Consider the following 20,824-nt stretch of genomic DNA (forward strand, 5'->3'; position numbering starts at 1 on the left):
ACTTGAGGAAACAGGATAATCAAGATGGGGGGAAGACAGAGACAGAGAGTAAGAAAAGAGGTATCTTGATTGAGGGAGCTATTATGGGGCTAGCAAGAAACCTGGCTCTAGAGAAATTCCCAGGAATCTTCAAGGATGAACCCAGCTAAGACCCTAAGCAATAGTGAAGAGGGTGCCTGAACTGGCCTTGCTCTGTATTCAGATTGATGTCTATCTTTAATGTCACCAATAGAACCTTCATCCAGCAACTGTTGGAAGCAGAGGAAGAGATCCACAATGGAGCACTGAGCTGAGCTCCCAAAGTCCAATCAAAGAGTGGGATGAGTAAGAATATGAGCAAAGGGGTCAAGACCATGATGAGGATACCCACTAAAAAAGCTTACCAGAGCTAATGGGAGCTCACCAACTCCAGACTGACAGGGAAGGAACCAGCATAAGACCAAACTAGGCCCTCTGAATATAGGTGACACTTGTATGGCTGAGGCAGACTGTGGGACCACTGGCAGTGAGACCAGAATTTATCCCTACTGCTTGTATTGGATTTTTAGAACCCATTCTCTTTAGAGGGATACCTTGCTCAGCCTAAACATAGTGGGGAGGGTCTTGGTTCTGCCTCAAAGCAATGTGCTAGATTTTGTTGACTCCCCATGGGAAAGCTTACCCTCTCTGAGGAGTGGATAGGGTGGGGTGGGGAGGTAGGTGGAGGGAAAAGGAGGAGAGAAGGGAGTGGGAAGTGGGATTGGTATGTAAAATGAGAAAAGATAGCTTTTTTAAAAAAAAAAGTAACAAAAAAATCCAAGTCCAGATGGAGTCACAGCAAAATTTATCCAGACTTTCAAAGAAAAACTACAACCACTGCTTCTCAAGATATTCCAATAGATGGGTGGATAGAGAGATGATAGATAGATAGATAGATAGATAGATAGATAGATAGATAGATAGATAGATAGACAGATAGATAGAAATGGAAGGACCAGTTCCAAACGCTCATGAAACAAGTATTACTTTGATTCCAAAACCAAGGAAAGCCAAAGCCAAAGTAAGAGAGCAAAGGGCCACTGTCCCGAAGACCATAAGTTCAGAACCTTTTGTTAAACACTTACAAACTAAGTTCAGGCATATACCAATATATCATTCAACAGAAACGAATAGGCCTTACCCCAGAGACGCAGGGATGGTTAAGTTAGTAAATGTAACAAGCAATAGAAATTGACCTGATCACATGATCATCCCAGTAAATTCAGAAAAGCCCCTTATAAAATCCAGCAAACTTAATGACAAGACTTCTAAAGAGAACAAGACTGGAGTGAGTAGTCCTAAACATAATGTTATGTGTGACAAACCCAAAGCTAACACCATCCTAAGAGAAAAAAGTTGAAGCAATCCTATTATAATCAGAAATGAGACAGGAATGTATATAATCCCCACTCCTTTCCAGTATAATGTTTGAAGCCTTTGGAGTAAAGAAAAGAGAGAAAGAAATTAAAGGGATACAAATAGGAAAAGAATTATGTATTTATCTCTATTTGCAAATGATACGATATTATACATATGAGAACACTGCTAGAAATGATCAATATTATTACCAAAGTGGTAGGGCACAAAATCAACACATAAAATCAATAGCCTTTCTATATATCAATACAAACATGCTGAAAAAGAGCATAGAAACGCATTTATTTATAACAGACTAAAAATACCTCATAATAAACCTAACCAAGGAGATTAATGACCTTTATAATAAAAATTTTAAACCCCTGAATAAACAAATTGAAGACGACACTAGAAGATAGAAAACCTCCTGTGCTAATGGATTGGTAGAATATTGTGAAAATGACCATATTACCAAAGCAATTTACAGATCTAATACAATCTCAATCTAAATTCCCACAAAATTCTTCACAGAAACAGAAAAAGAATTCTAAATTCCATATGGAACCACAATATACACTAAATAGCCACAGTAAGCCTGAGCAAAAGTATAATGCTGAGGGGATTATAACTCCAATTTTACAGAGCCATAGCAATGAAAAAAGCATGAGAATAGCACAAAAATAAACATGTAAATCAACTGAAGAGAAGACTCAGTCATAAATAAGCATATGTAATTACAATCACTTAATAGTAAACAAAGATGCCAAAAGCACTGGGGAAACTAGATGCCTATAATATAGAAGAATGACATTAAATCCATACTACCACCCTGCTCAAATGAACCAATATCAATAGGAAATCTTAGACTCTGAAACCACTAGAAACAAACAAAGTACCATACAAGATACTGACACAAGAAAGGACTTTGTGAATGGAACTTTATATGCTCAATTATTAATGCCAACAATTTACAAATGGGTCCTGATAAAACTAAAAAGTCTGTACATCAAGGTAAACAATCAAGTGAGAAGAACCCCAGAGTGAGAAAGAATCTTTGGTAATTATATATTCAAAAGAGAATTACTATCTAGAACATACAAAGAAGTTTTTAAAAAGAATCAAGAAAACGGACAATCCAGCCCCTGTTCCCAAAAATGAGTTGTAGATGTGAACAAACTACTATAAAAGAAGAAAAAAGAGAAGGAAGAAAAGAAGGGAGAGAGGGAAGGAGGGAGGAAGGGAGGGAGATGGAGGAGGGAGGAAAGAAAGAAGGAAAAAGTGGTTAAGAAATATCTTTTACTTCCGTGCTCCCCTATCCAACCTTCCTTTATCCCAATCCTCCTTTTTCCCCAAGTTCCCCCCATCCTCCCCTTCTCCCTTTTCTCTCCCCATCTCCCCTTATCCCCATCCCACCCCATCCCGAAGATCCCAATTTTCTCCCCGGCAATTTTGTCTACTTCCCATAGCCAAGAGGATAACTATATGTTTTTCCTTGGGTTCACCTTCTTACTTAGCTTCTTTAGGTTCAACAATTGTAGACTCCGTGACCCTTATTTATGGCTAGAAACCAATTATGAGTGAGTACATCCCATGTTCATCTTTTTGGGTCTGGGTTACCTCACTCAGGATAGTGTTTTCTATTTCCATCTATTTGCATGCAAAATTCGAGAAGTCATTGTTTTTACCGTAGCGTAGTACTCTAATGTGTATATATTCCACACTTTCTTCATCCATTCTTCCATTGAAGGGCATCTAGGTTGTTTCCAGGTTCTGGCTATTACAAATAATACTGCTATGAACATAGTTGAACAAATGCTCCTGTCGTTTGATAGGGCATCTCTTGGGTATATGCCCAAGAGTGGTATTGCTGGGTCCAGGGGTAGGTTGATCCCGAATTTCCTGAGAAACCGAAACACTGATTTCCAAAGTGGTTGCACAAGATTGCATTCCCACCAGCAATGGATGAGGGTACCCCTTCCTCCACAGCCTCTCCAGCAAAGGCTATCATTGGAGTTTTTATTTTAGCCATTCTGACAGGTGTAATTAGTTAAGGGAGCCGCCACCTTAGGGTTGGCAAGAGACTTGAACCTAGAGTGGCTCCCAGGAGCCCAAGGCGATGTCCCCAGTTAGTTCATTGGGCAGATGAGGATAGGGAACCTGAAATGACCCTATCCTATACCAATACTGACGAATATCTTGCATATCACCATAGAACCTTCATCTGGTGATGGATGGAGATAGAGACAGAGACCCACACTGGAGCACTGGACTGAGCTCCCAAGGTCCCAATGAGGAGCAGAAGGAGGGAGAACATGAACAAAGAAGTCGGGACCACGAGGGGTGCACCCACCGAGACAGTGGAGCTGATCTATTGGGAGCTCACTAAGGTCAGCTGGACTGTGACTGAAAAAGCATGGGATAAAACCGGACTCTCTGAACATGGCGTACAATGAGGGCTGATGAGAAGCCAAGGACAATGGCACGGGGTTTTGATCCTACTTAATGTGCTAGCTTTGTGGGAGCCTAGCCAGTTTGGATGTTCACCTTCCTAGATATGGACGGAGGGGGGAGGACCTTGGACTTACCACAGGGCAGGGAACCCTGACTGCTCTTTGGACTGGAGAGGGAGGGGGAGAGGAGTAGAGGGAGGGGAAGGAAGGTGGGAGGAGGGAGAGAAGGGTTGGAGGAGGGGGAGGGAAATGGGAGGCTGGGAGGAGGCGGAAACTTGTTTTTTTTTTCCTTTTCTCAATAAAAAAAAAGAAATATCTTTTAAAGTGTTCATAGGTCATGCCTTTAATTCAGCCTCATAGAGGCAGGTGGATCTCTATGAGTTCCTGACCAGCCCTGTCTACATAGCAAGATCCTGTCTCAAAAGAAAAAAGTGTTCAGCATCCCTAAAATTCAGGAAAATGAAGGTTAAAAGTACTTTGAGATTCATTTACCTCAGTAGTAATGGCTAAATTGAAAGCAACCGCTGACAGCAACGCTGGCAGGATGTGGGGAAAGAGGAAACCTTAGTCATTGTTGGTGGTATTGAAAACCCATTATAGAAATCAACCTGGAAACAACCTAACTTCCCCTCTACTGAAGAATGGATAAGGAAAATGTGGTACATTTACACAATGGAATACTACACAGCAGAAAAATGATGATATCTTGAATTTTGCAGGAAAATGGATAGATCTACAAAACATCATATTGAGTGAGGTAACCAGACCCAGGAAGATAAATATCATATGTACTCACTAAGAAGTGGCTTTTAAGCATAAAGCAAAGAAAACCAGCCTACAATTCACAATCCCAGAGAACACAGACAACAATGAGGACCCTAAGAGAGACATACATAGATCTAATCTACATGGGAATTAGAAAAAGCCAAGATCTCCTGAGTAAACTGGGAGCATGGGGACCATGGGAGAGGGTTGAAGGGGAGGAGAAAGGAAGGGAGAAGAGCAGAGAAAAGTGTGTAGCTCAATAAAATCAATAAAAAAGAAAGAAATCAGAGCAGAGAATCCTCAAAAATCTCAAAATAGGGCCAGCTATGCCACACTTCAAAGTATGCTCAATGATTCAGTACCCTACGACAGAGATGTTTGCCATATTCTTTGATACTCTATTCATAATAGCTAGGAAATGGAATGAATGAATAATAAGAAGTGACACATTTGCATAATGGGACTCTTTTCAGTTATGAAAAGAGCTAAACTGTAAAATCCCCAGGTAAATGAATGCAAACTACTATACCAGTGAAGTAACTAGACCCAGAAGAACAAATACGCATGTTCTCTCTTCATCCATCCATCTCTTCATCGATCCAAATCTTTAAGTGTATAGTTTGGAATTACCATAGAAGCTAGGAAAATAGAAAGGGACCATTGGGGACAGCGAGGAGAGGAACTTCTAGAGAAGAGGAGAGCAGGACACAGGTGCTATGAAGGGAACAAGGGTAAATATCTAGAGGAGGGAACTAACAGGGAAGGGATGAGGGAGGATAATACAAAACACGGAGGGACAGAGAGGGACAAATAACACTAAAAGTGCTTGGAAAAGCCACAGAGAAACCTGATATTTCATAAACTTATGAGAGAGAGAATGAGTTAAATGAGTTAATAGAGTTAATCCATATAATGTGATAATGCTCTCTTCAGAAGCCAAACACACACACACACACACACACACACACACACACACACACACACACCAAAACCAGGCATGGGATCGCACCCTTGTGTTGTTGGTTGGGGAAAACAAGAGCTCACCAAAACAATATAGGCTATTGCCAATGGTCCTGGCTGCCTTCCAGAACTTGACCATATGACATGATTACTGACTACCACGTGACGGTTGATCAAGGAACTTGGAGAAATCAAGCTGGCACTGACTTGGCCTCTTCTCTGAGGCCTAGTGGTCATCTTGTTGAAAGGTGCTGCTGCTACACAAGCCACCAAGAGAGAAGAATTATCAACAGTCCTACCCAGCTGGAAATCCCGAGGCAGGGGGTCAGAAGAGAGAGACAGCATGACAGAGATCAAGAGACAGAGATACAGAATATTTTAGGGAAAAAAAAGAAAAGGAGAAAACAATTATCTTTACTTAATTTTTCATTTACAAAATACATTGGTATTATTTAAATATTTGTATCATAAAGATAATTGTTTTCAAGGACAGCTTTTTTCTCATTTATTCTTTGAAAATTTCATACATGTGTATTATGTATTATGCTTGTAACAGCCCCTTGTTTCTCCCTCCAACTCCCCCAGCACACCTTACCACATCCTTCTCTCAACTCTCCTAGAACTTCTTTTTCTTTTTGGTTGTTTTTTTTATTTTTGTTTGTCCATTTTTTGAGACAGGGTTTCTCTGTAGCTTTGGAGCCTGTCCTGGAGCTCGCTCTGTAGATCAGGCTGGCCTCGATCTCACAGAGATCTGCCTGTCTCTGGCTCCCGAGTCTGGGATTAAATGTATGCACCTCTTCCAACTCTCATATATATAAATGTGTGTGTATGTGTGTGTCCATATATTGGTGCGAGGCAATCCACCGATCATGGGTAGCCTACCTGTGGTTACAACACCAAAGAAAAATGGCTATCCCTCCCCACAGCTGCCAGCATTCTCAATAATAGCTCCTGAGATAGGGGTAAAGTCCTAATGAGCCACTCCCCATCAATGTGGAAAATCTGACCACTTGATCTTGTGCAACAAACCAAAGCTGCTGTGAATTCCTGAGTAAAAGAAAACAATATTTCACAGCACTCCTCCACATCTTTTATATTTTTGGTTGTGAGCCTAGCCTTTAACGGCTGAGCCATCTCTCCAGCTCTCCTCTACATCTTTATATTCTTTCTACCCCTTCTTCCATGATATTCCTTGGGTCTTGGCAGAACAGAGATGTTGATATAAATGTCTCATATGCAGAGCACTCTCAGTGCTATAGAGATTTGCATTGGTATGTGTAACATGAGGGCCTGCTTGTTGGGGTTTCTGTCCTGCCCAGTTCCCACAGCCGTTTGTTCCAAAGAAATCACACAGGGAATCTACATTAATTATAAGCTGATTGGTCCATTAGCTCAGGCTTCTTATTAACTCTTATAACTTACATTAACCCATTATTCTTATCTATGTTAGCCACATGGCTCGGTACCTTTTTTGGCTGGGTAGGTCACATCTTCCTTCTGGGCAGGACTGCAGAAGAATGGGCTTCCTTCTTCTCAGCATTCTCCTGTTCTCATTGCCCCACCTCTACTTCCTGTCTGGTTGTCCCGCCTATACTTCCTGCCTGGCTACTAACCAATCAGCATTTTTTTAAACATAATTGACAGAATACAGAATTGTCCCACACCAGGTATGGATCTTGGTTTATTGATATAAATTTAAGGTCAATTTTGTTATAATGTGTATATGTATATTTCTGTTTTTGATTAAGGTATTGTATTTGTGCAGCTCATTTAAAAATGTAATGTATAATTAAGAAATATAGGTTAATAGAAAATCATCTATAACAGTCAAGCCTCTAGTCATGTTAGTTAGATTTTATAGATATACAGAGATATATTTCAGTTAGATAGGTATTCTTCAAATTTTTCAGAGACCTTCAGAATCAGAATATGACATTTAAATGTTTTAATAACTTTGTGTGACTGTCCAGGCAGTGAGAAATCTCTGTCAATTCTAGAGTTTTGGAAGTTGCTTACAATGCACTTCCTGTTGACTTACGTACTATTATATCTTTCTGGAGTCTTTGATGGCGTTAAAGAATTGATAGTTATAGTTTTCCTTAGTTATAATAAAAGATTAAGTAGATATAAGTATTGTAACTATAATTCTTGCTTGATACCTGTTTTGTTATATGTAATTTTACTATGTTAAAGTTAAAGCCTTCCTGTTTATTAAAATAGAAAAGGGGAATTCTTCTGTCTATGTGTTGCTTTTATTGGCTAATGAATAAAGAAACTGGCCTGGCCGATAGCAAGGTAGAACTTAGTTTTAGTTGGGCCAGGAAAACTAAACTGAATGCTGAGAGAAGGAAGGCAGAGTTTAAAGAAGCCATGGAGCCACCACCAGAGACAGAGATGCAAAACTCTGCTGGTAGGCCACAACTTAATGGTGATGCACAGATTAATGGTGGTCAGTTAAATTAAGATGTAAGAGTTAGCAAATAATAAGCTAGAGCTAATGGACCAAGTAGTGATTTAATTAATACAGTTTTTGTGTGATTATTTTGGGGCTGAGCAGTCAGGAACAAACAAGTGGCTCTTTCCTACAACATCCCAGTTACTTATTCTTAGCACTTTTACCAGTGCAAGACTCTGTATTAATTAAATAAACATTCCTGTCAAAGGTTAAAATATCCCATATCTATAGGTATACATAATAATATTTCAAAGGCCATCTGACAGCAGAAATTTAGACAATTTAGAAAAATGACTCCCTTCTAGGGCCTGAGGCCTCCAAAGCCTGGACTTTTGACTAGGTTTACAGACCTAGGCAAGAATTACCTCCTATTAATAAGGTTTCAAATCCAGTCTTAAAGCAGTCGGTGGTCCCACTGCAGTCAGGCCACTGTTGTAGCAGGGAGCACATCTTGCCTGGCAGTCAGTATTGTAGCATGTGGGGTCCAGTGTTGGTAAGATCATTAGTGTCTTGTTTTCCATTTGGAAGTGTGAATACCACTTTTTAGCTCCAAGAAAACTAGACAACAGAGAGGAAGATTCCTTGTCAGCTTGAGACTGACCTATGTCCTACAACCAAAACACCTGATGGTCTTCAGCAATGTAATCTTACTATCTATAGACAAATAAGAGTAATAGAAATAGTCTAGGACATTTGCAGCTCTCTGAGGCCTCCCTTAATAGTAATTCATAGGGAGGTACCCCATGTCAAGCACTGAGGGATTCACTTAACAACCCATGTCTTCGGGGAGCAGTATTGAGTTTCTTATATAACATTATTTGAAGCTATTAGGTCTGCAGTTGGATATGAAGGTGTCATTCTTCCAAAATACCAGCTTCCTCAATGTTCCCTATAATTGGCACAATCTCTACTTTCCTAAAGTGCATACTGAGTCATCCCTTCTTCAGAAACTAGTCTCAGATGGTTATCCCATGTTATAAAATCATACCTTTGGGAAGACTAAGAGGGCAGAAAAAATTTGAAACAGGTGGTGCTCTATCTATATCCATATCATTCTTATCCATGTTGGTGCTTACCTTTTAAGTGACCCAACGACAACTTGCTAATCTTGTTTGATACTGATGTATCAAGTAACCAACTGAATAAAAAGAGTGAGGCAGAGTTGACTTCAGATCTGTTTGGTTCCAGGAGAATATTCTAAATTTTCTTCCTCTCCCAGAAAAGAATATGCACCAAAGATTTTCTGTAATTCTTGCAGAGGAATCAATTTAAATTTCTTTTTTTTTAAATGGTTATCTCTAGCCAATTATCCTCAGATGAAAATACCTAGAAAATTCCAAGAGGGAGAAAATTCACAAATTTTTCAGCATCTAGTTAACATTTTCATCTTTCCTTTCAAGCTCTAGAAGGTATTTTAGTGTTTCACTCTAGGGTGTATGTGTTGGTGGGGTGGGGATGGGAAATGACTTTTACCATGAAAAACATGAGGGTCAAAATCTTGAGAATGCTGGCATTAGGTGACTAGCTTTATGTATAGATAAACACTTGCACAAAACAGATAATGGCTTGTTTTCTACCTATTTTACATATATTTCCCCAAGCTCACCAAAATGATTGTCTTCAAAGCCGGTGTCCATTATCCCCTCACTGTCTTCCCTGCAATCGAGTTCTCTGAATAAATACAGGGGCTGAGTTACAATTTAAAATAACGAGACCCTACAGGCCCAGTGTTCTCACATGCAATAAAAGGGTGTGGGCTAATTGCAGGAGCACAATTTTTTTCCTGCATTTGCTTCACTTTGATTGGTGGATTGGTGCTTTAAATAAAGGTTTCTGATCTTTCTGGAATGAGAGACACAGAGAGAGCCCCAGGCACAGTCCAGAAAAAAATTAATTTACTTTTCTTAGAACTATTTTGATTGGCATCATCAGGCCTGAGAGCACAGTGAATGTCAGCATCTAAGGTAAAATGTGATTTTCTCATTTCCATATATCTGCTGTAAATTCTCTTTTCCTCTCTCCAGATAACCTTTACAAAGAAAATTTGTCTTCATTTATTAAAAGATGCTGAATAACAGTCTATTTCAACCGCTAGAATGTTCAATAATACCATTCAGCTAAGAAAATAAACTTATTTGTAAAACTTTTTAAAAATGTTTGTGACTATTAGTGACGTTGTCTAATGTATAAAAGTCTGGAGGATGACCACATGTGCCAATCAGATGTGCATTCATGCCCAAGTAAAGGGCCTTTTGAACTTACAAAATATCATTTTTGTAATAAGATTATTCATTTTAGGAAGAAAAATTACTAATATCAAAGGGGATAAATATACTCAACTTTAACTTGAAAGCTCTAAGTGTTGAAATGGTTCTGTATTATTAGACTGTATTTTAAATGGATTTCAAATTTTATCTGAGTTTAAACAAAGAATAAAATTCTGTGAATGGTGGTTGCTAGACCCATTTTATGAATAGCACTTAAAGAATATTCCTGGAGGTTACTCTTAAATGTTCATTTAGATTGTAGCTTCATAAAGACAAGTACTCAGCTACATATTTTAACTGTTCATCATTTCATCCCAGGAACCACTTGTATAGCAACACTGTGCTTTGTAGTTTGTTGTTGTTTATTGTTTATTTGCTTTTTTTTACCTGATTGTCTTTAGAAGAACCGACACTCACTCTTAGAAATATATATTGACCATTATGAATGCAATTCTACCTGATGTAATTTCCTAACCCAACTGTGTTTTAGATTCCACTTTTCAAAATGAAGGGCCTGATTCTGTTCCTGTCCCTAGTGAAAATGAGCCTGGCAGTGCCGGTAAGTCTGTCCCAGGGGATCTCTCAGGCTCCCGAGTCTGACTGACTAAAGAAATCTTGGGGAGACAGTCTGAGGGTCCAGGCACAAACTCACTTGATATAATACACTGTGTAGCTCCTGGTCAATCCAAAATTGCAGTGGCCAGACATCCACCTTATCCTCTAAAAGCAATAAGGCAAATACAATTTTTCTACTCCAAACAATATTTTAGAATATTTCAGAGACAATTTTTATGTCTCCTTTCACTCTTTGAAAAGTTAGCAGACTAAATTATCATAGTTCTCATTATGCTATTTTATTATCAAGTTCCTTGCTATCATATGAAATTGAAAACACAAAAAAAAATCTCTTAGGGGGAAAAGTATATGTCTGTTTGTATTAGCAACATTACAAGGTTATTAAATTAAAGCACGTAGTTTCATGTAAAGCTTGTAATTAGTTGGCACATTTAGTAATTCTACCATGCAACAGGAATTTCTAAATGAAAGAAAAATTGAGGGGGCTACCGAACTTGGTGTTGTATGATAACTGAGACTGGGGTCGACTTCAGCCATCCATCAATAACCTAAAACATTGGCATTCTTTCAACATATAGTGATTCACATTTGAGTAGTGCAGAGTCACACTGAGGAGTGGGGAAAATCACTTGTTTGCCAAGTGTCTACCCATCAGAGCAGATGTTTCTGCTTTTAATTCCCCACAGGAAATGTATCGCTGTCTATTTATCTCCATGTAAATAATGCTCCTCTTCAATTCACGACTTGGAGCAGGTATACGCAAACTACTTTGTCCTGTAGCTAGAGCTCTTTAAAATGTGGAATTAGGACACTTAAAAATGAGGGTGAAGGTGGCTCTGCTCTCAGAATATCCCCAAATTCTGAACATCTTCTGGTATCCACGCTGCACACAGGCTCACAAAATCTCTTTCCTTGTCTTCACAAATTCATTTGTTTCTCTACCAAAAGTGTTTACTGCCCATTTTAGTGGCTTTCCTTTAACATACGGCCAAAATGAAGTATTTGGAAAAATTTGCACCATGACTCAGAAAGTAGGGTTGTACTTGTATGTAAAAGTTAAGGTCTAAAAAGGTACAGAATGAAAGCCTCTTATTAATGAAGGAAAGGGATCCCAATGTTCCATATATGTGAGATGAATGGGCAGTCAAACAAAAAGGTACTTGTAGTATAAATGAAAGAAGGAAAAACTACAATCTCAACACTAGGTAAATGAGAATATCCATGAAATCAAAATTCTCAAAATTCCATTTTCTGGAAGGTAAGGTAGCACAGAATTGATCAAGAAAAAAGGAAGCTGGGAATATTGTGAATTAGAAGCCAGCCTTGGCTACATAACAAGTTCAAGGCCATCCTGAGCTAAATCCCATAAGCTTGTCTAAAATAAATAAGTAAATAATTTTTAAAAAACTTTAAACTTAAAAATCTAGTTTCTCTAATTCTACTCTTCCCATCTCCACCCACTCTTGGACACTGGTATTGGTGCATATTAATATATGAAAAAATTAAAAATGCTTAGAAAGAGAAGTATTTTATATTTTTAGAAAGCTACTTTTAAATATGCTTTACAATAGCATAGTACTTGGTACTGGAATGTTTTTTATTCGCAGAAAAAATATCCATTATATGATCAAAAAGAGTAAAGATATAATTTTATTATTTCTGTTTATGTCAATGTGTGTGTCTGCGTGTGAGTCTGTGCACATGAGTGCAGGTGCCTGAAGAGATCAGAGGCATCAAATCTCCTAGAGCTAGCATTACAGATGGTAGTGAGCCATCTGACATGAATGTTGGAAACCAAACCCAGGTCTTCTGGAAAAACAACAGGTGCTCTTAACTGCTGAGCCATATATCCAGACCATGACCTTAACGTTTAAACACAGATCTATGAATAATCTTTAAATAATAGCACAGAGGCCTTTTGAATGGGAGGCAAGAAAAGGTCACATAACTTTTCTCAATACATAACGTCATACCATATCCCGTAGTCAAAAGCACAGACATTCAGCACAAGAAAATTCAGCTTATGTATCTCTTTTGCTTTTACATTTAGTCATATTTAAGACTATAAAGAACTCTTGTGTTTTGTTTCCTTATATATTTCTCATTGTAAATCAGTTTCCTTTAAGAGCAACACAGTATTATGATGAACACAAAAAAAAAATTACTAACTATAACAATTTCTCCAGATGACTTGAATTCTTCATTCTGTTTGAAAAACCAAATCATCTGAGTAATAAACCAATATGGTAGCTTCTCTGCTAGAAGCTCCATTCATCAGTGATCTCCTACTACAAACATGCATTTGGAGAAGTTTCTTAGCAAATATCTCAAGATCATTCCTATTTCTATTTAGGCATTTCCTCAACAACCTGGGGCTCCAAACATGGCACCTCCTGGCATGGCTAGTTTGAGCCTTGAGGTACGTACCATTAGTTATTTTATATATTATATTTTATATATTAGTCATATATATATATATACAGTGTCTATACTAGCATGTTTCTGATTGTATATAGATATGACATATTGTTTATCACTCTTCCTAGTCCAGAAATCTTTGGCTGTCATTCAGAGAATTTCTAAAATATTAATGTTATTCATTACAATTTTATCTTATGAATGCCACTTCAGTTTTAAACTCTGAGATACTTTAAGTTTTAGTTCATTTATATGGGAATCAAAGCAACACTAGTAATTAATACTTAATGTATGTACATTAACTACTGTAGCAGTTGAAACATATTATTCTGTAGTTGGAAAGAGCTTTCCTTTAGCTCTGCTGCATTTATCTTAGACAATAAAGCTCTCATGACACAAGCATACTTGCACAAAGTTTAGCTGTTAAGAAAGTTCCTCCTAGTAGCATTAACATTAGTTTAGAAAAACACAGTAAAACAGGAAGGCTTTATAATGAAAAAGCTAACAGAAAGTACCTGTGGGATGGTAAGTATCACAATTTTTCACAGAGTTAATTTTGTCATCTGAGAGCAGTCAGTACATATACGGGCCAGATAGTTATTTTTCAAGGAAAGCTAACTTCATTGAGGTTCTCCCTCACGTTTAAGCTCAAATTCAATGCAAGCAACATTATTCTTTTCCTATTTAAAAGGTGACTCTAGGCCAGGCATGTAGAGTTCACCTGTAATCCCAACAAACAGGAAGACTGAGGCAAGAAGGGTAATCATGAGTTGGAGACCAACTTGGGCTCTACATGGAGACCCATTCTCAAAAAAAAAAAATTAAATTTACTTTCTATAGAAATAATTGTATTCTTAGCAGTCTACCTAGATACTACCTCTTACAATGTTTAATATCTATTATATTGAGGTCCTTTTTGGCTGGGGGGGAAGAAGTGAGAGTTTATTTGTATTACCTGTTTTTCCAAATTCTTTTTCAGGCTGATTTTGTAAAATAAATAAATTAAAATAATTTAAATGAGAAAAAAAGAGTTGATAAATCAACATTCTCATAAATGTTCTTGTATTGAATGTGCTATTAAATGAGCTATTTTCCTATGTCTCAATTTGACACAACTAGTATTTTCCCATGTAATGAATGGCAAAAGCAAGCTCAATATTTTCACAGACTGACCATGTCAACAGCAAAGCTAGTCTACATTTCTTTCTTTCAGTGATAATTTGTGTCTGCTTTAGATTTATTCAAGTTGACCTACCCCAAAATTTGTTTTGATAATATTAAACATCATAAGAAATCAATTGTGCTATATGGACATCTAACATATGTTAGAACACTAACCCACCTTTTTTTTATAGACAATGAGACAGTTGGGGAGCTTGCAGGGACTCAATGCGCTTTCTCAGGTAACTATTGAAGATGAATGAGATCTTCACGAAACTTTATTTTCAAATATTTATTATGAATATTCATGGATGGAGGCTGTGACAGCAACAGCACAGTAATTGAGAACATTTGTTTATTAATTGACAATACCTAAACATTAAGAGAAGAAATGAATGATTTAAAGAGACTACAATAAAACAAAGTGTGATCGCACACATGGGCCTCACTCCTTCAATCCCAGGGGCTGGAGACTACAGCAGCAAGAATGCTGTGCATTCTGAGCCAGCCTGGGTTACACGGTCAGTGTGCAAAGACGAACTAGAGTAGCAGAGATATGTGAAGGCAAAGGAAAGTAAAAACACTATGTCCAGCACTCAGAAGACTGAAGCAGAAAGACTGCAAGTTCAAGACCAATCTAGTGACTGGTGTACTATAATCCTGTCTCAAAACACCAAAAAAATCAACCATCAGAATGCATGCAGTGAATTTCCTTAAGGAAGACAAAACCATTTCTTACACTAATAATTTTGTTAAATGGCCCCAAACACAAATCCCCAATTGCTAAATCTGAACCAAGAATATGGTATATTGTAACTTGGCCCAGAACATAATTAACTTTTGTTAGAAGGGAAAATTGATTTAGCCATTTTATATCAAGCAGTATCGCTTTTCTTTTTGTTCCTATCTCCTAATACTGAAGCATATGTATGTTTTCCTCCTTCCTGTCAGTATTCCAGACTCGGCTTCGGGAAAGCACTTAATACTTTATGGCTGCATGGTCTCCTCCCACCGCATAGCTCTTTTCCATGGATAAGACCAACAGAACACGAAACCCAACAGGTAAGCTAATTGCATCCATGTGTTCAAACTCCAAGCTTCAAGATCTTTTCCTACTTCTCTTCTTGAAATTGATACCTACTAGCAACAGATACAAATTAGTAATAAATAAAAAAACTGTCCCCTAGTACCAAATAAATAAACTCCTATAACTGCTGTTACTCAGGAAATTTCTCAATTTTAAAACAAATTTGCATTTTTAAATAGCCTCTGAAGTAAGAGATCCACAGTAAAGACATCAGTAACAATAAAAAACCTCAGAAATAAAAACATATTATACACTGGACAATATACATTTTCATCAAAATTTCCTAAATAATTACCTAAAGACCAAATGACAATAACCATCCTAAATGACAAACACCATGAGAGAAACCAATAAATATATCAATCTGTCAACTGTAATTTACTAGGTTCCTAATAAGCATATCGTCCAAACCGTGGTTTGGGGATAAAAAACAAGGCTCATGATGGAACATATTTAAGGTGTTAATTGAGATAGTAGTAATGAATGCTATAGAAGCTGATGCATGGGCAATGGCTGAAGACAGAAGCAGAGCCAAGTTAATATGAGACTTCCAAACCAGTTCTAGCAATTAACCTACAACTAATATGTATCCAATCACAAATAATTTCCAAAAACATACAAAAAGATCACATGGTAGTCCAACAGTTACTTTTAAAACTACATGGATTTCCATATCAGCATTATCTACAAGGCCACACCGGCCACAGAAATTAGTTACCAGTGGTCATCTCTTCACTTGGTTGTTTCCAAAGTACATTTATGATAAAAAAAAAAAGTTTGAGTATTTTAAAAGAATTTATCCTTTTATTAAGCCACAAAATATATTAAGTACATACCCATATACACTGAGCACTTATTAGTAGCCATATTAATACAGGGGGAATAAAGATAAGATATTGTTCTCTGTCAGTTGACTTAGGGAGAAGTTTGTGACAAATTCTATAATCTAGTAAGAAAATGGTGAAATAAAGATATACAGCTAGTGGTGGTTACCCAGAGGAGAAAAATGAGTCATTCTACCAGAAAGTTCAGACACATAGATTTCTGCACCCCAAGAAACAATGGTCCCATCAAATCAAGAGGGGTAAGTACACTTAAAACTTTCCCAAGTGCACTGCCTCCACCTCCTGCATAAACTCTGCTTCGAGACTACTCCCTTCCAAACAGCAAACATCCAAGCACTTTGCTGTAGAAATTCTAGGCACCATGGTTCAATGAACCATCTCTTTCTGACATTCTTTTCAAATTTCTCTACAGTATGAATATTCTTTGCCTGTGCATCCCCCACCTCTCCCATCACAGCCATCCCTGCAGCCTCACCAGCCAGGACTGAAACCCTTCCTCCAGCCCACTGCAGCAACTGGTGTCCAGGTCACACCCCAGAAGCCAGGGCCTCAGCCTCCAATGCACCCTGGACAGCTGCCCTTGCAGGAAGGAGAACTGACAGCAGCAGATGATCAGCCGCAGGACGTGCCAGCAGAGAACACACCAGCACCTGAGGTAACTCTCTGACAGCAGAGCAGGATCACCCAAACACAACGAAAGGAAAATTAACTGAAAGGACGTAATTAAATACTCATCTCTCTTGGGCCTAAAACACTAAAAGATGAATACTCTGTTAATATTCTTTCATGAGACATCTATATCCATTTCTAATTCTTGCTATCAGCAATGGCACAGATTCCAAAAGATCTGCATCTCTAAACTTGTCCTGATAGAACCTTCTCTTTGGAATAAGACAGTCCAGAGACGTCCAGGCTCACTACCTTGGGTTTTTCAGTGTTGATAATACTTAGCACAGTAATTGTTCCCTCTGCATAACAAAAAGAATATTGGATTATTATATTTTTGCAGATAAAACGCAGATGTGCAAGATTACCTTGTAATGATGTAAAGAAAAGAACAATGGACAGAAAAAGAAAGGTGCCATGCAGCTACCAATACTATGTAGCAGGCATTAATATTCCCTCCTATCACTCTGACTACAACCCTAAAAAGAGAAATATTATGAAACTTTTTAAACCTAAGATGATGCTGGGCTTAAAGCACAACTTTAATCCCAACACTCAAGAGGCAGAGGTAAATGGATCTCTGAGTTTAAGACTAACCTGCTTTACAGAGCAAGTTCCAGGACAGCCAGGGCTCCACAGAGAAACAAACCCTGACTCAGGAAAACAATAAACAAATAAACATAATAACAAATTTTTAGAAGCTACAAAATTCTCCAAGGATTACACTAAAACTAAGCAGCAGAGCCAGATCAAACCACTCAAGTATGTGCTAATTTCAACACTCATTACCGTTTACTCTTTAACGTGCAGCAAATCCATGATAGACATGTTCCCTACAGGTTCACTTGAGACATGTCAGTAAAAGACAGTTGTGAAGGCATAGGTCATCCCAAGACTTAAACAGGGTAAAACAGAGGAACATTTTAGACTGCTGTACTGTAATTACAAACAAGGTAAGTGAGTAATCCATTTGTCTGTTTTGACTGATAGTTTCACTACTTCTTCATGATACAGGTCCCACTAATGGACTTTGCTGATCCACAGTTTCCAACAGTAAGTACAGATCTCAATGAGATACTGTCATAGAGAAAAAGTATCTCTATATCTTAAAAAGCTTAGATGATTTATTTTCTTATTTACCTATGTATGTGGAATATTTCTGAGTTTCTTTTTTATTAACCATTAAGTACTAATTTTTACACTGATCAATCAAAAAATATGTTCCTGGAGCTCTTAAAAGTTGTTGCAGTGGATATTTGCCTGTGTTGATCAACTGCTATGATTTCTACCTGTTAAAGGTGTTCCAGATAGCCCGTTCCATATCTCGGGGACCAATGGCACACAATAAACCATCAGCTGTAAGTCTGTCTCCTACTTCTACTTCCGTGTTTGAAACTTACTTAAAAGATCTATCTTTGGAAGATTCACTTTTTTATATAACTATTTTGTTCTGCTTAGTTTTACCCAGGAATGTTTTACATGTCTTATGGAGCAAACCAATTGGTAAGTTCATCTTCTGTAAAGGAGCATCAATTAGATATCATCTTCAGGGCCAAAAATCATAGAATTCGTACCAAACACAAGCTATTCCAAATAAATATTCCCTAAATATCTACATTTATTTATGATTTAAATAGTAAGATGGCACACTTCTCTATTTGCATAATTCTAGACAGACACACACACATGGCATTAAAGAAAAAGTTCATTTTAAATCTGTCAGATTGGCTCTATTTACTTAATAACAACTCAGCTCTCTGCCTCTGGACACAGCACTACTAAGTCTTAGGGGAATACTAGTTTGTTTATTTGTTTGTTTTTACTTTGTCTTGGGTAGATAGGAAAGTCAGAAGGCCTTCTAGTTCATAAAATGATGCATTGTTTCTTTTTCAACAGAATGCTCCTGCCAGAATTGGCTTCATGAGTTCAGAAGAAATGCCTGTGAGTACTACCTTCTAACTCTTCTTAAAGCAATGGTCCAGAACAGCTACAGACTTCTGCCTACAAGAGGCAATGACATAAAAGTACCTGTAGGATCACTCGACTAGGGTTGTTCTACTCCAGAACTGAAAGCTTGACTACAAAGCAGTATCAAAAGATTTAAAATGGAGCTGGAGAGATGGCTCAGAGGTTGAGAGCTCTGGCTGCTCTTCCAGAGGTCCTGAGTTCAATTCCCAGCAGCCATAAGGTTGCTCACAACCATCTGTAATTTGATTGGGCTCCCTCTTCTTGCCTGCAGACAGAATACTACATACATAATAAATAAATACATTTTTAAGAACAGATCTAAAACATCCCAGAGCTGAGAATGGTGGTGATGCGTAGGGTTCCAGTACTCGGGACGTGGAGGCAGGAGGATCAAGAGATCAAGGTCAGACTTGACTGCACAAGACCCTGTCTCAAAAATACTTGTTTTTCATCACATTTTCTAATCATTTGTACTGAGTGTTGGCCATTTCTGGGCTAGGGTTTTGTCCCACTCCTTGTATGTGAGCAGAAGAGTCACCTCTCCTCAAAAAGAGGTCAATACAATTAGCTGCAGACACTTCAGAGTCAAAAAAAAGTGTGTGCTTCATACAGACACCCCATGCCTTTAGGACTAGTGTCTCCAAAACAAGATCAAAAGTATTTCAGCCCTTAAAAGTAAAAAAAAAAAAGGAAAAATTCTGAATTTAAGTTTTGATAATTATAAAGCATATTAAGCCAGTGAGAATATATTATTTTAAGTCAATGAAAGCCTATCGTTTTGTTGCTAGTGCATGTTAAAATTTTCAGATTTGAGATCAATAACCTCACATAATTTGACCTTTTCTCTCAGAACTGTCTACTAGCTGCATGGATTAGGATGCAAATGAAACTAAAACCATATCAAGTTAACAAGTCATTGTCAATGAGATGACCCACCAATTAATACATGTACACATGCTATCACTAAAGAAGACTGCCATCTGACCATTTGTTAGTGCTGTCTGTGTGCCAGATACATACAACATGCTATGGAGCTTAGCGATCTAATGACAGGTACCATGCGGATGGTGTCAGATACAAGGGATAAGGAAGGGCAAATGACCATGTTATTAAAGGAAAAGATGAAGGAAAGTCAGATGGCCCAGGCCAGGGGGCCACAGAGCCAGCTTTAAATGAGATGATATGAAAGCCAAGGAAAGTGGATGGAAGGAGTATTTTATTTATATACTACCAACACAACCGGTTAAAAATTAAATCTCCAAGATAAATACTAATTACCATCTTATTAGTGAATCTAATTATATTTTGTCTCATCCTCAAAAGAGTTTGTGATTGTTTATAAAAAACACAATAAGATAGTGGAAAAACTAAAGGTGAGATTTAAAATGAGTCAAAACAGTGAAGAAATCGCACAGCTCTGCTCAAATATGAATAGTCCTAGATTTTGGTTCCCATGGTCATGGTAGCAAAAGAAACATGTTAAGTTTAGAATTCTAGAATACATCCATAGAGGAAATGTTTCCTTCAGAGAAATCAATATTTTCTTATAGTTTGTTTTTTTTAATTTAAGGAAAAGAGAAGGAAGGAACAGAATATGAGGAGAAGGAAGGGAAGGGAGAGAGTAGGAAAAAAGGAAAGAGGGGAGAAAGGTGGAGGAGGGGAAGAAAAGGGAAGGAGAGGAAGAAAGAGGGAAGGGGAAAGAGAGAGAAGACAGAAGGGAGGAGGGGAGGGAGAGGAGGAGGGAAACGAGGGGAAAGGAAAGGATCTGAGAGGGAGAAGAGAACTGGAGGGAAGGGGCAAAGGAGAAAGAAGGGGAGGGAGGGAGGGAGGGA

General features: G+C 37.9%; 1 protein-coding gene across 2 annotated transcripts in view; it reads left to right on the plus strand.

The window, feature by feature from the left end:
* The first annotated feature begins 9,895 nt into the window (after positions 1–9,895).
* Positions 9,896–20,824, plus strand: part of Ambn (ameloblastin) — a 12,438-nt gene continuing 1,509 nt past the window's right edge. The window contains exons 1-10 of one of the 2 annotated variants that reach the window (XM_005359449.2): positions 9,896–9,968; positions 10,762–10,830; positions 13,201–13,266; positions 14,621–14,668; positions 15,378–15,488; positions 16,771–17,013; positions 18,039–18,077; positions 18,323–18,382; positions 18,483–18,527; positions 18,921–18,965. In XM_005359449.2, coding sequence (XP_005359506.1) covers positions 9,954–9,968; positions 10,762–10,830; positions 13,201–13,266; positions 14,621–14,668; positions 15,378–15,488; positions 16,771–17,013; positions 18,039–18,077; positions 18,323–18,382; positions 18,483–18,527; positions 18,921–18,965 — 741 coding nt within the window. In that variant the 5' untranslated portion in view covers positions 9,896–9,953. The remainder of the gene's footprint in view (positions 9,969–10,761; positions 10,831–13,200; positions 13,267–14,620; positions 14,669–15,377; positions 15,489–16,770; positions 17,014–18,038; positions 18,078–18,322; positions 18,383–18,482; positions 18,528–18,920; positions 18,966–20,824) is intronic. The other variant, XM_005359450.2, reaches the window with a different exon arrangement.

Source organism: Microtus ochrogaster, linkage group LG1, assembly GCF_000317375.1.
Source record: "Microtus ochrogaster isolate Prairie Vole_2 linkage group LG1, MicOch1.0, whole genome shotgun sequence".
Lineage (NCBI taxonomy): Eukaryota > Metazoa > Chordata > Mammalia > Rodentia > Cricetidae > Microtus > Microtus ochrogaster.